Source organism: Patiria miniata, unplaced genomic scaffold (assembly GCF_015706575.1).
Source record: "Patiria miniata isolate m_02_andy unplaced genomic scaffold, ASM1570657v1 HiC_scaffold_1, whole genome shotgun sequence".
Taxonomy (NCBI): domain Eukaryota; kingdom Metazoa; phylum Echinodermata; class Asteroidea; order Valvatida; family Asterinidae; genus Patiria; species Patiria miniata.
Window position 1 is genome coordinate 25,356,460 of NW_024037047.1, and position 15,191 is coordinate 25,371,650.

The 15,191-nt window shown below is 40.3% G+C and overlaps 1 protein-coding gene across 1 annotated transcript; it reads left to right on the plus strand.

The window, feature by feature from the left end:
- Positions 1 to 541: 541 nt before the first annotated feature.
- LOC119732245 (angiopoietin-1 receptor-like) lies at positions 542 to 15,191 on the plus strand. Its single transcript, XM_038205689.1, has 11 exons — positions 542 to 914; positions 2,038 to 2,192; positions 2,678 to 3,110; positions 3,462 to 3,572; positions 3,821 to 3,987; positions 4,525 to 4,638; positions 6,647 to 6,717; positions 6,854 to 6,894; positions 7,088 to 7,184; positions 14,429 to 14,534; positions 14,788 to 15,191. Exons 1-11 carry the CDS (start codon positions 542 to 544, stop codon positions 14,857 to 14,859), a joined length of 1,740 nt encoding a protein of 579 aa, XP_038061617.1. The 3' UTR covers positions 14,860 to 15,191.

Here is a 15,191-nt window from a genome sequence, read left to right on the forward strand (position 1 = left end):
CGAGATGCCACTTTGCATCTGCAGGATGCCAGCGGATCCAACTTTGCCATATGAACTTTGTTGGTTTCATAGTCCATTTGACAAAAATTGATTGCTGTATTTTCATTCATATTATTTCAAACACCGAGAAAGAATGAGCACTCAAGGAAATCATGTAAATTTGCATTTCCCGTTGTATTTAGAATTTTACCCTGAAAAAAAGCTGGGGGGTGTTTCAAAAGCTATTTTCCTACACGAAAAAAACACCCATGTTTAGTTACTGAATTATTTCTTAACGAGAGCTCGAAAATAATTTCACTCAAGTCATGGACACGGGTTTACATGTGGGTACAAATGGGAGTCCTTAAGAAAGTTGCAGACGCGCATAATTGAAAAAAAAACCAGTAGTTTTGTTGTAAAAAAATAACATTGAAATTGAAAACAAAAGGTCAAATAATTTGCTTGAAGAGAATAGATTTGTCAATCCCCAATATTCTTGGGTTATTTTTAAATGATAGAATTTGTATTATTTCTTTTTGTTTTCATTTGATCCCCCTTCTCGATGATCCCTCCCCGATTTAACGACTCTTCGCTTAAACGACGAGATGGCACGCTGCATCTGCTGGATCCTTCCACCGGAGCTGTGCTGGACGATCCCGAATATGGCCCCGTCTGCGTCCAGTCCAGCAGCACGCGGCAATTCGAGTGCAGGATTCAAGACGCCAGACCTGGGGTCTGGAACTTCACGTGGATGCTTGGCAATCAGACGATCGCTACTAAAAGCGAGGCACGGACCGGAGCTGGGCTGGTCAACGTGAGCAGCTGGCACATCGTGACAAACCCTGGCAACGAGACTGGAGAACGTAACCTAACGTGCCTTGCAACGAGCAGTGATCAGTCACTGAGCACCAGAGTGCTGATAACGTCTTGTGCAGGTGAGTATTGTATGTGTTCGCTGGTCCCAGAGGGCCAGCCTAGTGTCCTCTTTGTACCCGACAGTGATTTCATCTTAGGCACAAGCCTCAATGTTATATTATTGGGTTTTCCCTGAGATCAATTATCTTGTTTAATGTTACTTTCTTTACCTTAAAACAAATGTATGTCACCAAAATGGGCATCATGTTTTGTTTTTTTTATGCTACGATACAACCTCAATGTGTGTTTTAGTGTGAATTAAAGGGAATCATTAAACTGAAGTGTTAATTATCTTAACGATTCATGAAGTTCAGATATTTTTCTATGGTCGTTTACATTTGGGTATTCAACAGCAAAATGTGCACAGAGTTCACGCGATGTATTTTGGACACCCATTCCTTGTCTTAGATTACAATATTGTGAACACTATGAAAATATTATCACGGATAAAGATAAACAAAACATGCTTTGTGACAGAGGGTATCTCTTTCGATATTGAGTAAGGTCTTTTAATTTTCCTGACAATTCCATGACTCATCTATTTGTTTATGACACAACTGAAGAGAAAGCAAAATATGTGATACAACCTTAAACACCAAACTACCTTTCATTTTAGTTGTTCTATTTTTGTTGCAAAGACAAACTTTATTCAACTAAATTTAGTGTTTTTTTCTTCATGGTATATGTTCTGATATAGTCCATCTTCACTTCAATTCTAATCTGAAATTTTGAAGCGGGAAACATTCGAATTTTTTTCGGAAAGATGATTTCATAACGATGCTTTATAGCAAAGTAATTGGATGAACAGAAAATTTTACCTTTCATGATTCTGATGTATGACCCAGTCCGATATAGTCATGTGATACATGCTCCTTGTTCAGGTGTTATACCCATTCTTAAGGGTACCGGGGTAAGAGTTGACCCAGAATCCGCGTCATATTTGACTTGATACTTTTCAGGGTCAAATAACACTTGTTGAGTAATGATGACAAAAGTGTCAATTTGACTAGCAAAAAGAAACAAAATGACCCTCAAACATGTCAGGTCAAATTTGACATTGATTTGTCTTGAAAAAATGTGAAATATTCTCATGTAAACAAATAACCTGTTCGTTATTCAATTAAAATGATGCTCTCGTCAAAGGTACAAAGGGAGTGCCTATCGCCATAGTAACTGTCGTCAGTGTTCTAAGCGCATTGGTTGTCATGGCAATCGTGATGTTCGTCAAGTTTAGAAGGAACCGCAGGGCACAGCGTAGTGTGCAGATCAAACGTGACGCGCGATTGTCTGTCGAAATGGTGAGCCTTTGTTTATTCGGCTGACTTTTATAATAAATAAAAATGGAAATATTTCCGACAGAAAGAAAAAGAAACATTTAAAGGGAAATTCAAGTGTGAAGGAATTTCATTTAAATTGTCACGCGATAATTTTAAACAGGTTTATTATTTATATTACGATAGGAAAATGAAATTTGCAGTCAGAAAAAATACGAAAGGTCAGGCCTTAAATATATATAGACGCCTTAGACATGTTTAAATTCAATTACAGATGTAATCAAACGAAAGCAAAATAATGCATTTCGTGCAAATTGTTCAAATGCTATAGACTTGACAAGTTTTTGTTTTTTTGAATGCCAAAAGCTTTTCAGAATGGCTTTAAATTCATTGCAAACAAGGGAGGCTTGGCTACTTTGCAGATGAAATTGATAAGTCGAGGGGAAAACATAGATATGTTTTGCATCAAATATTGACTATTTTGTCTTTTTGTGTCTCTTTCTCTCAAGGATGTTGCTTTGGACCAGGATGCTTCAGGACAACCAGGTCAGTCTGAGGTCGGCAGCTCAACGGAAGTGAAATATGAAGACAGAATTGAACCACAAGATCCACACAAATACGAAATAAGGATTTCACCACAAGATTCACACAAGTACGAATACAAAATTTCACAGCAGGTTGCACAACAATACGAAGACACAAGTTCTCCGCAGTTGGAGTATGATGACACCACACCACAGGAGGAAACACCGATGATCTCCGATAACAATGATGATGATGATGAGGACAATCTACCTCCCTGGGCTGAGGGGTGGAAGGTGCTTCGCTGCGACCTCATCATGGATGAGCGAGTCCTCGGAAGAGGGAACTTTGGTGAGGTACGATCAGGTGCTGTGATAAAAGATGGAGAACTGACAAGGGCTGCTATCAAGATGCTCAAAGGTAACCTATAGCTACTTATCATGTGAGGTTAATATATACCTTACAAAGGTCTAACGGCAATACACAGACAATTAAGCCCCGCCCAAAGGCGTTTTAACCAATTACAGCCGTGTATTTATGTCTGACATGGGTACATGCGCGTGTGATGCGTGCGGCTTGTAAATAGTGGTATGTTATTGATGTCCATTATCAATGTGGCATTCAGTGTGGCGCACGTCTTGTGTTCCACTTGCGCAGTGGGCGGGGCCTAATGGGTCGGTCAGTTCGAATATACACGTCAACTTTGTGGTATTTAGTTGACAGCTATATACTAAATGTTAAATAATGTTAAACACTGTGTTTCTCAAACAGGCCATGCATCGACGAGTGAGAAAGATGATTTCATCGATGAACTTCGCACGATGACCTCTTTCGGCCACCATCCTAATGTTGTCTCGCTGCTTGGCGCATGTCAGCATCGACGTATGTATTCGGTTTATTGTAAACATTTATTGATAATAACTGACTGAATAACAACGAAAACAGAGCCGAATATAAAAGACAAAGTTACATTTGAGATTGAGACAATGTATATTTAGTACAGTTTGGTAGTGTGTTTTTTTTATCAAGTCGAACAAAGATGAATGAGTTGCTTTCAATCACGTGTTTACATAAACATGTGAAAATAGCGAGTGACCTTGACTCCGGAAACCATACTGTTTCTTAATCAGAGGTGTTGTACGTCGCGTTGGAGTATCTTCCCCGCGGTGATCTGCGCAGCTACCTGCGGACGGCTCGCTCACATTCAGACTCAGACGAGGATGCCTTGTCTTCCGATCAGCTGGTCAAGTTTGCCCTGGATGTTGCCAAGGGAATGGAGCACCTTGCTGAAGCAGGGGTAAGGAGCCGTCGCATATTTGCATTTTTTGTTCAGTTATTGATTATGAAAGGCTAAGTTTTTTTATATTTACACTCTACTGAAACCCTGTTTGGATTTGACACGAAGTCCGAGTTTTATTTGGAGTTATACTATTCATGGTCCAAAACTTCACTTCTATTGATCACATTCCGGATCAAAATGCTAACCTACACTTTTAAAAGTCGCGGTGTAGATTCGAGAATCTACCTCCGGAATTCGGGGGTCAGATTACACCTGACACGCTCCTGGTTCAAATCAAACATTTTACGTATACTAAAATTAATGTGGTCAAAATGACAATTGTTTCGTCACAATGACATTATTCTGGATCAAATGACCCCGAAGAGTAACACAGAGATATGGCATGTTTCAATTCTACCCAGCTTTAGGTCAAATCTGACCCGAAATTAAATCAAAATTTGACCCTGGACTTTACGTGCAGCTAAACTACGTCCTCAGTGAGCAGTTTCATAATGGATTCAGAGGTATTGTTATTGTGTTCTTTGATCTTAAAAGGTGATCCACAGAGATTTGGCTGCCCGGAACATCCTACTATCTGAAGGGCTGACTGCTAAGGTTTCAGACTTTGGACTGTCCAGAGGGGAGGATATCTACGTCCAAACATCGAAGGTAATTGTTCTAAACTAAACTCAAGACCTATATACCAAGTTCGTATTTCAGTTTTAGAGAGGTTCATACGATGCTGAAAGTGTTTTACAAAGCTCATATTGGCAGTCAGACACAAGTAAGACAGTTACTATTGAATAACAAGTCAACTAGAAAGCACTCAGAAAGCGCAAACCTCCACAAAATCACCTCAGAAATACATGTACACCCATATCCACTGGACTTGCACATTTTATTGCACGTTCCTCACTCACGCATAGTATCAAATGGTTGAGTCCATTGACCTGTTGATTTCAGTGTTGTATGCGCTTGAGCACATAGGGATGCAGACAAGTAAATCGGTCCGAAATTTATCAAGTATTAGAGCATTGTGAAGGCCGTGAACTTGATGATTTGTAAAAAATAAAAACAAAAGAAGGTTGGAAGCCATGCAGTGGACTGCCAGCTCGTAGATCTGTGAAAGGTGGATGATGATTGAGTCCTAAAATGGCTATATTTGCAATGGAATGTAGGCGTCCATTTTCAAATTGGCGATGGGCTTCAGGACTGCTTTTAGGGGTGATCATCTTTGGATGGTATTTTCTCCCAAAAGTCATTGTTAACCCAAAAAAAATTGAACAGAAAATTAAAGATGATGAAATAAGCTTTACTTCGATGCATTTGTCATTTGGTTATATGGACATGTTTTTACTGGTCTGCAGCCTGTAGTGCTAACATAGCGGTGTCCACCGTAAGCGGTGTGCATGCGCTTTATATTTCAGGACATTTTTTTTTTTCAGGGGGCGTGACCTGTGGGTGTTTCAAAAATGGGTCACCAATGGCGGTTCCGCAGCAAATGCTCCCAAATCATAAAGGGGCGATATACCGTCATCTGATCACAGCAATTTCGAGAGACAAAAAGGGGGGGGGGGTTTGATTTGGGGTTGTAAGGAGCTTGAAGTCAATTAAGTCCCGTTGAGGGCGCCCTACAGCAAAGCAGCCGCAAACAGAGTGCCTGTTTTCAGTCCAGATGTAGAACTCAAGAGGTTTTTTTTCTCACAATTTTTAAATCAAATATGGGCTATCCATCCTCCCTCATTCCGTACACGTGCATGGTTTGGGGGTATTTTTCACAACCTCGCTTTTTATAGGGTGCAGACCAGTAAATCGGTCCGAAATTGCCTACGCCGGCCGAATCACGATTTGCATGCCCTCAAATTCTTCAATATTGGATCATTGTGAAGGCCGTGAACTTGATGATTTGTAAAATAAACAAAAGATGGATGGAAGCCGTGCAGAGGAATGCGAGCTCGCATTTCTGTGAAATGTGGATGATGATTAGGCCCTAAAATGGCTATATTTTGCAATGGAGCGTAGGTGATGGGCTTCAGGACTGCTTTTAGGGGTGATCATCTTTAGATGGAATTTTCTCTCAAAAATAATTAGTGATCCCCCAGAAAATTGAACAGAATATGAAAGATGATGAAATAAGGTTTACTTTGATGTACGTCTTGAATACTGCAGAGAGTTGTGAGTATTTTTTCCTGAATTTCTGAAGTAGGGGCATTTATCAGTGGGGTCTGTGTACATTTATTTACTGGTCTGCAACCATAGACTGCACGCTGGGTGACCCAAACACGTGACCCCTTTTCCTGGTCTCTTCACATAGCATATACATGTATTCGCACATACAAAATGGTCAGGAATCCTTTAAAGAACTCCTGCAACAAGACTCAGATCTCGATCAATTCCAAAATCTAATGGACTCGTACCTGTTTCAATTAAGGACCATCCCTAAAAATAGGTTCTTAAAATTACATCCAGAACTGTTAGAGTTATCTTGTTAACTGACAAACCAACACCGATGGAAGCATTACCTCCTTGGCGGAGATAATAATTTCGTCAGTCACAAGTCCATAAATAGTCCATTGAATTCAAGTCAAATTTCAAATCAATTGTGGCAAGGTTAGTTTTTAGGTCTTTTCATTTGCATTTGATTATTATTGTTATGGTTTATTTATTTGAATTATAGAGACGAGTTCCAGTCCGCTGGTTGGCTATTGAGTCAATCAGGTATAAGAGGTACACGACAAAGAGTGATGTGTAAGTACAAATAACCTTGTTCATCGTATGGAGTATTTTATGCGTGATGCAGGCCTCAATCTAGATTTTTTTTTTTTGCGAAATATTTCCCGTCACAGAATTAACGAATTCTTGACTTAATTGTTCTCATAATCAGGTGGTCTTTTGGCATCCTCTTGTGGGAAATAACCACAATAGGTAAGACATATTCTGCTTAAAAATATACTGCCTTTTTTTTAGCTCAAATGAAAGAAATTTGTCCTGCCATTATCAAACTGTGTAAGGCAACTTTATTTCCATCAAGATTCTTTGAAGTGGTGTGAAAACTAAACAATTGGTCCTTTTCCATTTTTCCACTGTATCTAATTTATATTTAATGTGCATTGTGAAGGGGGAACCCCCTACCCGACCACCAAGAGCGAGTCACTGGCCAGAAAGCTGAAGGGAGGATACCGTATGCCCAAGCCCAGCAACTGTGACGACAAAAGGTAAGATGTTCACTTAATAGGTGCTCAGTTTTATCAACAAGTAGTTTTCTTCCAAAATATATAATTATTGCTTAAAAAGACCTGCTGAAACGTTCTCTTGGCGGAACAGTAAATAGCTAGTGTCAGAACCTCTGCGTGTCAACATTCAAGCTGGCTCGTACGGCAAACATGACCCAGCTACAATGCTCCGTAGGCCATACTTTTGTGTCAATGCCGAGCCACCAGTTTGATGAGTCGAAGTATGCATGCATATGATGTGGGCCTAGGGCTACTTAAATAGTCTGGAAGTCTTTTCGAAAAGATATACCCTTATGAAAATTCCCCCTAGTCACCACAGTGTGTTATCTGTGTGGTCATAGTGTGCACACTATGATCACACCGAAACCACACTGTAAACACACAGTGAAAATTGCACACTGTGAATTGCCACACAGTGAACACACTGTGAAATCACCGTGGATTGGCCACAGTGTCTGTTCACACCGAGAACACACTGTGAACACAGTGTGGTCATTCCACAGTGTGAATTGTCACTCTGTGAACACACTGTGAAATCACCGTGGATTGTCTACAGTGTCTGTTCACACCGAGAACACACTGTGAACACACTGTGGTCATTCCACAGTGTGAATTGCCACTCTGTGAACACACTGTGAATTCACCGTGGATTGTCCACAGTGTCTGTTCACACCGAGAACACACTGTGAACACACTGTGGTCATTCCACAGTGTGAATTGCCACTCTGTGAACACACTGTGAATTCACCGTGGATTGTCCACAGTGTCTGTTCACACCGAGAACACACTGTGAACACACTGTGGTCATTCCACAGTGTGAATTGTCACTCTTTGAACACACTGTGAAATCACCGTGGATTGTCCACAGTGTCTGTTCACACCGAGAACACACTGTGAACACACTGTGGTCATTCCACAGTGTGAATTGCCACTCTGTGAACACACTGTGAAATCGTGGAGTATTTGACCACACAGAAAACACAGCGAGATCACACTCACATGTTCACACGGTGACCATTTCACATTGTGACATCTCCCAGACTATGAAAACTGTGTGAATGATGTGTGATTTGAACATAGTTGGTCCACATAGAAAACACACTAAGATCACACTGTGTTCACACGGTGACCATTTCACATTGTGACCATTTCCAGACTATGAGAACTGTGTGAATGGTGTGTGATTTGAACATAGTTGGTCCACACAGAAAACACACTGAGATCACACTGTGTTCACATGGTGACCATTTCACATTGTGACCATTCCCAGACTATGAAAATTGTGTGAATGATGTGTGATTTGAACATAATTGGTCCACACACTGTGACAGGTTCACACTGTGAACGGCCACTGTGTGAACACACTGTGGACTCTTTGTGATTTTGTCACAGTGTTGGTCCACATTTAGAGCACACTGTGAACACACTGTGACAGGTTCAGACTGTGAACCGTCACTGTGTGATAACACTGTGAACTCACCGTGATAATTTCACAGTGCTGGTCCACTGAGAACACTGTGAAAACACTGTGACATTTTCACATTGTAAACCGCCACTGTGCGAACACACGGTGGACTCGCCGTGACTTTAAATTACATTGAAACAAAATTCTATGTTGAGAATTGCTGCTGTCGCACCAGAATCTTTCGATATTTTTTTGAAAAATGTTTATATTTATTTAAAAACATTCTTTTTTTTATGCTTGAAATTGCGTAACCCTCACGGTTAATTTTTGTCAGTTGTGGAATGTTGTATCGACATACATACATGTTATATTTCGAAGTGCAAACATCGTGTCAGGAAAAATAATAACTTGTTGCCTTTTTACAGAAACATCTATCAAAAGCCGCGAGTTTGTGTGCATGCATGCCAAAACAGTGACGCCAACCAATCATATGACGCGTAATTTGCAACAGCATCCTAGGTTGTAACGCGCTGGCCAATCAGAGTACGCTCTTTGAATTTACAATCGCGCGCCAGGTCTGACGACCGTTGACCTTGCTTCGCCAACCGCCATGACAGTACTGCTGCATGTGTCATGTGTGTTCCAGCAACGTGCAATCGCCGTCGTTTTACTGAAATATCAGGTAAGATTTTGCCATGAAACTTCGTTGTTATTGTTATGATGTGTCTTAGACAAACCTGGATTTAATTCGCAGCATTTTTCTGATTAATTTCATTCGATTTCTCCGCTAAACGATAGACAAAATATTGACACATGTACACGTACTGTACATGTATACACACAGAATCACGCACGCAGTCAACCTCGTCCCCAGTGCTTACTTTATTTCCAACCGCGTTTCCAATAGTAAACCCTGGATAGGAAACTTTCTTCCTGTATCCTGATTGGATACCGCAATTGGCTAGTAATGGATTTTTATTGTGTACTTGATGCTATTATTCACAACGTGCAGTTCGTGTTTTCGCGATCATTCGTCCACGCCTTCTTGAAAATACTAATTTCCTTTCCAATTTGCTCATATTAATATGAAATATGATACTGCATGTCGTCTCGATAATAAGATCGTAACAGTTTGATTTCAAAAATCGTGTTTTCGTAACTCACGCCGTGCTCGCGCTGCTACGAATTGACTCTGTTTTTTACCCCAGACACCGCATACAAAAACAAACGCTAATGTGTAACGCATATCCAGGCACCAGACTGTTCCTCATTTGCATACGTGTGCAAAAATCTTGCACATGCAAATGATCCAATACCAGGGTGAGAGAGCAGGTAGTGGTGGGCGCGTACTGTTCGACACCCTGGGGACGAGGTTGGCACGCAGTAGGCTATACATGTATGCACCATACACAACAGACGGGTGCCTCGAAAGGGTTCGTGTCATTTGAAATGCTGTGGAGTCTGGGTACAGTGCGATAACTATCGCGTATAGTAGTAATAGTATGTACATGTAGCTGTCGTGAATTTGGTGGTTATATTCCTCCATGCTGAGAGTATCCGGACATAGTACATCATACATGTACATGTATTTCTCGTCATTTTTTCTGCAAGTAGCCTACTGCATGTAGCACTATATTGTGCCTAAAGTTTAATAGTAAATAAAGACTAAAGTTCTTGTTTTTTAATTCTGGAAGCTTAGACATGTTAGAGTCCAGTATGTGGCAAAACAGTTCCGGCAGGGCTATACGCAAGCACATGTTAACTTTTCCTCGACACTATCCTGACTAGCCCTACATCCAAACATGACCCAAACTTATGGACATTTCTAAGTACTGCTGTAGAAGTATAATTATTTACGTTGTGGCTATCGTTACGGCAGCTGTGACGTGACTTTCAACTAGCATGACTGCTAAGTGATATCGTTACAGAACTGACTGGTTCTCTGCATAATAGCATTCAACGTCCGATCTTGAAGAATATTGGGCATCTGTAAATCTGATATTCGTTTGCATTGTTTTTTACAAGGCCGTAACAGTAGTAATGATTACAAATAATACATGAAGTATTTGAAAATGGCGTTACAGCTGTCGTAACGATAGCCACTTTGATAATATTATAACAACTTGCGTTTACGTTTGTTTTGTTTGGTTTACCCATGCTTACAGTCTGCCTTTATCTTTTTTTCCTGATGCCTTGATCTTTATCTGTTGTGGATTTGTTTAAACTTGTACCACCATGTTTACATCCTTCTTGTCATGTTTGATCTTGAGAATAAGAGATTTTTTTTTTCTCATCCAAGACCAATGGGCTCATGACCAAGTGATTGAAGACAGTTCATCAATGATGGCCAGAGTCAGAGTGGAACCTGAAGACAGCAGGTGATGGGACAAATATGTCTTTTCAATTAAAACAGGTACATATACATGTACATGTATTTAAGTCTGTCAGATTTAAACATTTTTGCAGATTGTTCTGGTTTTAATGTAAATTCTGAACCCCCTAAAAAAAAATATACTGGTGTAATGTTCGCCTGTAAAATAAATTGTTGCTGTGGCACACACAGGATCTGCCCCTATGTTTCGTGTGAAAAGGAAAAGGACATTAGCAGGCCAGGCACGGCACGCTAAAAAGCACTTTTGGAGACAATCGAGTTGAAAGTTTTGTGCTGCCATTTTTTGATTAAAAATCACTTGTAATTGAAATTTTGAAGGATGACATTTGTCGATAATTAGAATAATTTTGGACATTTTTAGGTCAAAATATTACTTATTTGTAAAGACATTTCAAAGTTAATGCTAAAGTATTTTTACCGGGAACTTCCCATTCCTTAAACGTGCGCTTCAGCTGCATGTGAAATCCGTACGTCCTTTTGCCGGGAACAAAATTGGCCTTGCGTACATCAGTATTACATAAACATCCTTTTGCCGGGCAGTAATATTAAAAATCCTCCTTCCATCCTTTGTTTACTGTTAATTACGTCAAATGACGAAGCTCCTCAAGACAATATATATATCAAATGACACATATTCCCAAGCTCTATTGATTATCCGAAACATCTGAATTTGACCTTTGACCCATTTCTTGCCCTTACGACCTTCTTCCAGGCCCCCGACTGGGGATTGTTTTGAATTAATACAAAATAAATTATAAGTATGTTTGATTTGTCTTTTATAGCGAGTATCCAAGAAACTTCAGAATGGCAAGGTCATGGATGTTGCTGGTTGCTGATTGTTGCATCTCCTGCCAAGTTTGCGCCAGAAAGGAGACGTGATGGAGGGACACGCCTGGGACCCATTCACCTCCATCTTAAGTCTTCCCGTTGTACGGTCATTACTTAAAATACAACAGTATCAAATATTTTAATACACGTATCTGAATAATTGATCAATGTTCTCTTCTAGGGTGACTGTTATTTTTCCATAAGTGTTCAACAGGGAAAAGTTCTCAAGTTATGGAAACTCAACTACTGTCTTTAAGGTAGAATGGACCATTTTCCTTTACATGTTTGAAATGTTTCATTTGAAGCAACAGAAGTGCTTACGAATCTAAAGATTGGAACTGAAAATCAATCTCATAAAGTTTTAGTTCAGTGAATGCTTTATTTAGGGGAGAACACATTTTCTTGATCTTGATTTAGTCAAAGTTTGTTAATGCATGAGTGCCTAATTCTCGCTCAGCCACCAAACCGATGACTAATGGCAACGAAACTAATGTTTTGCAAATGCAACCCCAAAACAAGTTTGGGTCGGGTCAGGTTGTTCATTTCAGTAGGGTCGGTGTTGGTTTTGCATTTGCGATTTTCAGGTCAGTTATTGTACAAAGCCAAAATAATTGGGGGAAAAACCCAGAAACAGTTCGGATATTCGCACGGTTCAGTCATTTTATTGCAGAGTCTTTGTGCTGGGTACAACAAACTGTGGTTTATAGTCTATCGTGTGCTGTTAGTATTCACTGTACCTTATGGTTCGTTACAATTATTTATACATGTATTTAAACCAAGTTCAAAATTTTACGCAATAAATATTTCTTTGAAACATGCATAATGGAAACTTTCTGTTGTGAACTGTATTTAATTGTGATCTCTATTATGGTCACCCTGTGCGGACACTGTGATCACTATATGGTCACACTGTGCGCACACTGTGATCACTATATGGTCACACTGTGCGGACACTGTGATCACTATATTGTCACACTGTGCAGACACTGTGATCACTATATGGTCACACTGTGTGGACACTGTGATCTCTATGTGGTCACACTGTGTGGACACTGTGATCACTATATGGTCACACTGTGTGGACACTGTGATCGCTATATGGTCACACTGTGCGCACACTGTGATCACTCTATGGTCACACTGTGCAGACACTGTGATCACTATATGGTCACACTGTGTGGACACTGTGATCTCTATGTGGTCACACTGTGTGGACACTGTGATCTCTATATGGTCACACTGTGTGGACACTGTGATCGCTATATGGTCACACTGTGCGCACACTGTGATCACTCTATGATCACACTGTGTGGACACTGTGATCTCTATATGGTCACACTGTGCGGACACTATGATTACTATATGGTCACACTGTGTGGACACTGTGATCACTATATGGTCACACTTTGCGCACACTGTGATCACTATATGGTCACACTGTGTGGACACTGTGATCACTATATGGTCACACTGTGTGGACACTGTGATCACTACATGGTCACCCTGTGCGGACACTATGATTACTATATGGTCACACTGTGATCACTATATGGTCACACTGTGTGGACACTGTGATCACTATATGGTCACACTGTGCGGACACTGTGAACACTATATGGTCACACTGTGCAGACACTGTGATCACTATATGGTCACACTGTGTGTACACTATGATCTCTATATGGTCACACTGTGCAGACACTGTGATCACTATATGGTCACTCTGTGTGGACACTATGATCTCTATATGGTCACACTGTGCGGACACTGTGATCACTATATGGTCACTCTGTGTGGACACTGTGATCACTATATGGTCACACTGTGCAGACACTGTGATCACTATATGGTCACACTGTGTGTACACTATGATCTCTATATGGTCACACTGTGCGGACGCTGTGATCACTATATGGTCACACTGTGCAGGCACTGTGATCTCTAAATTGTCACACAGTGTGGACACTGTGATCTCTATATGTTCACATAGTGTGCACACAGTGTGAACACTATGAACTCTATATGTTCACAGAGTGTGCACACATTGTGAACACTGTGATCTCTATATGCGCACACTGTGAAAACTCTGTGTTCACACTGTCATGACACTATGAATTTGTTCCAAATTCACAGTGTCGCACTCTGAGAACACAGTGTGATCACAGTGTGACCACTGAGTGGTATACACCATATGTACACTATGTGAACACACTGTGTTCACACAGTCATGACACTATGAATTTGTTCCAAATTCACAGTGTCACACACAGAGAACACAGTGTGATCACAGTGTGACCATACAGTGTATACACCGTATGGACACTATGTGAACACACTGTGTTCACACAGAAGTTCCACACTGTGGTGACTGGGGGGAATTTTCATAAGGGTAGTCTTGTGGACAAAGAGAGATGCAGCCATATGTAACAATGGACTAGCTGCCATAAACATTACTGGATGTGCTTCTAGTTGATGCTACAAAATATGTTGTTACAAAAACGTTCATTCACGTGATTTCTGCCTAAGCGAGTGCTAATAGGAGGATCTGAAAATCAGAAGAATCTTCACTCATAAGGTTTCCCTGTGACTCATTTAAATTAGTTACGTCCTGATGCGTAAGTGCTGGGAAGAGGATCCGAACAACAGACCAAGTTTCTCTGAACTGGTCTCTACCCTAAGTGGCACTGATGACAGTAAAATTGAACATGTAAGTATATCATCAATTTTGCAACAAAGTTATCCTAGCCCACCGCATCCTCTTAGATATTTAGCTGGAGGAAAATAAACAAAACATTTTCCTTTTGTTTAGATAGGTACACTGCACTTAATACATGTATCACAATTTGTGTTGGAAGTAATCTTTATTTACTCATGTGGTATGTTAAAGTCCGGCTAGGCCCTAACTACGATGGTATGCACATGCGCTTATAAAGGACATTGTTCATTTCATTTACTTTCAGACCTATTTTTCTTTTGACCGAGTGCGTTACGAGAGTTTGAGTGTCATCCGGCCCGAGTTTGATGACAACTGAGCAATCGACATCAGCGTTCGTTCAACTGCGTCAAGCCGTTTTCCCGTGTCTTAAGAGGCCGTATTTTTTTTACGCTTGCGGCGCCATGTTGGGGGTACAAAAAAGACGAGTAATATGCAAAAAAATGGAGTGCTGTTATGTACTCAATGACCTTAATACAGCGTGCCATATAATGTCAGTACAATGCATGGTATTTTAAATAAGCATAGACCTATTATAGTCGGTCTTACCATGGGTCATTTTAATGTATTAGTAAAGACATATCTATAACAAACTTAACATTGTTATTCAAGATTTTGGATACATTTTTGGAGAATCACTTTATTGAACTT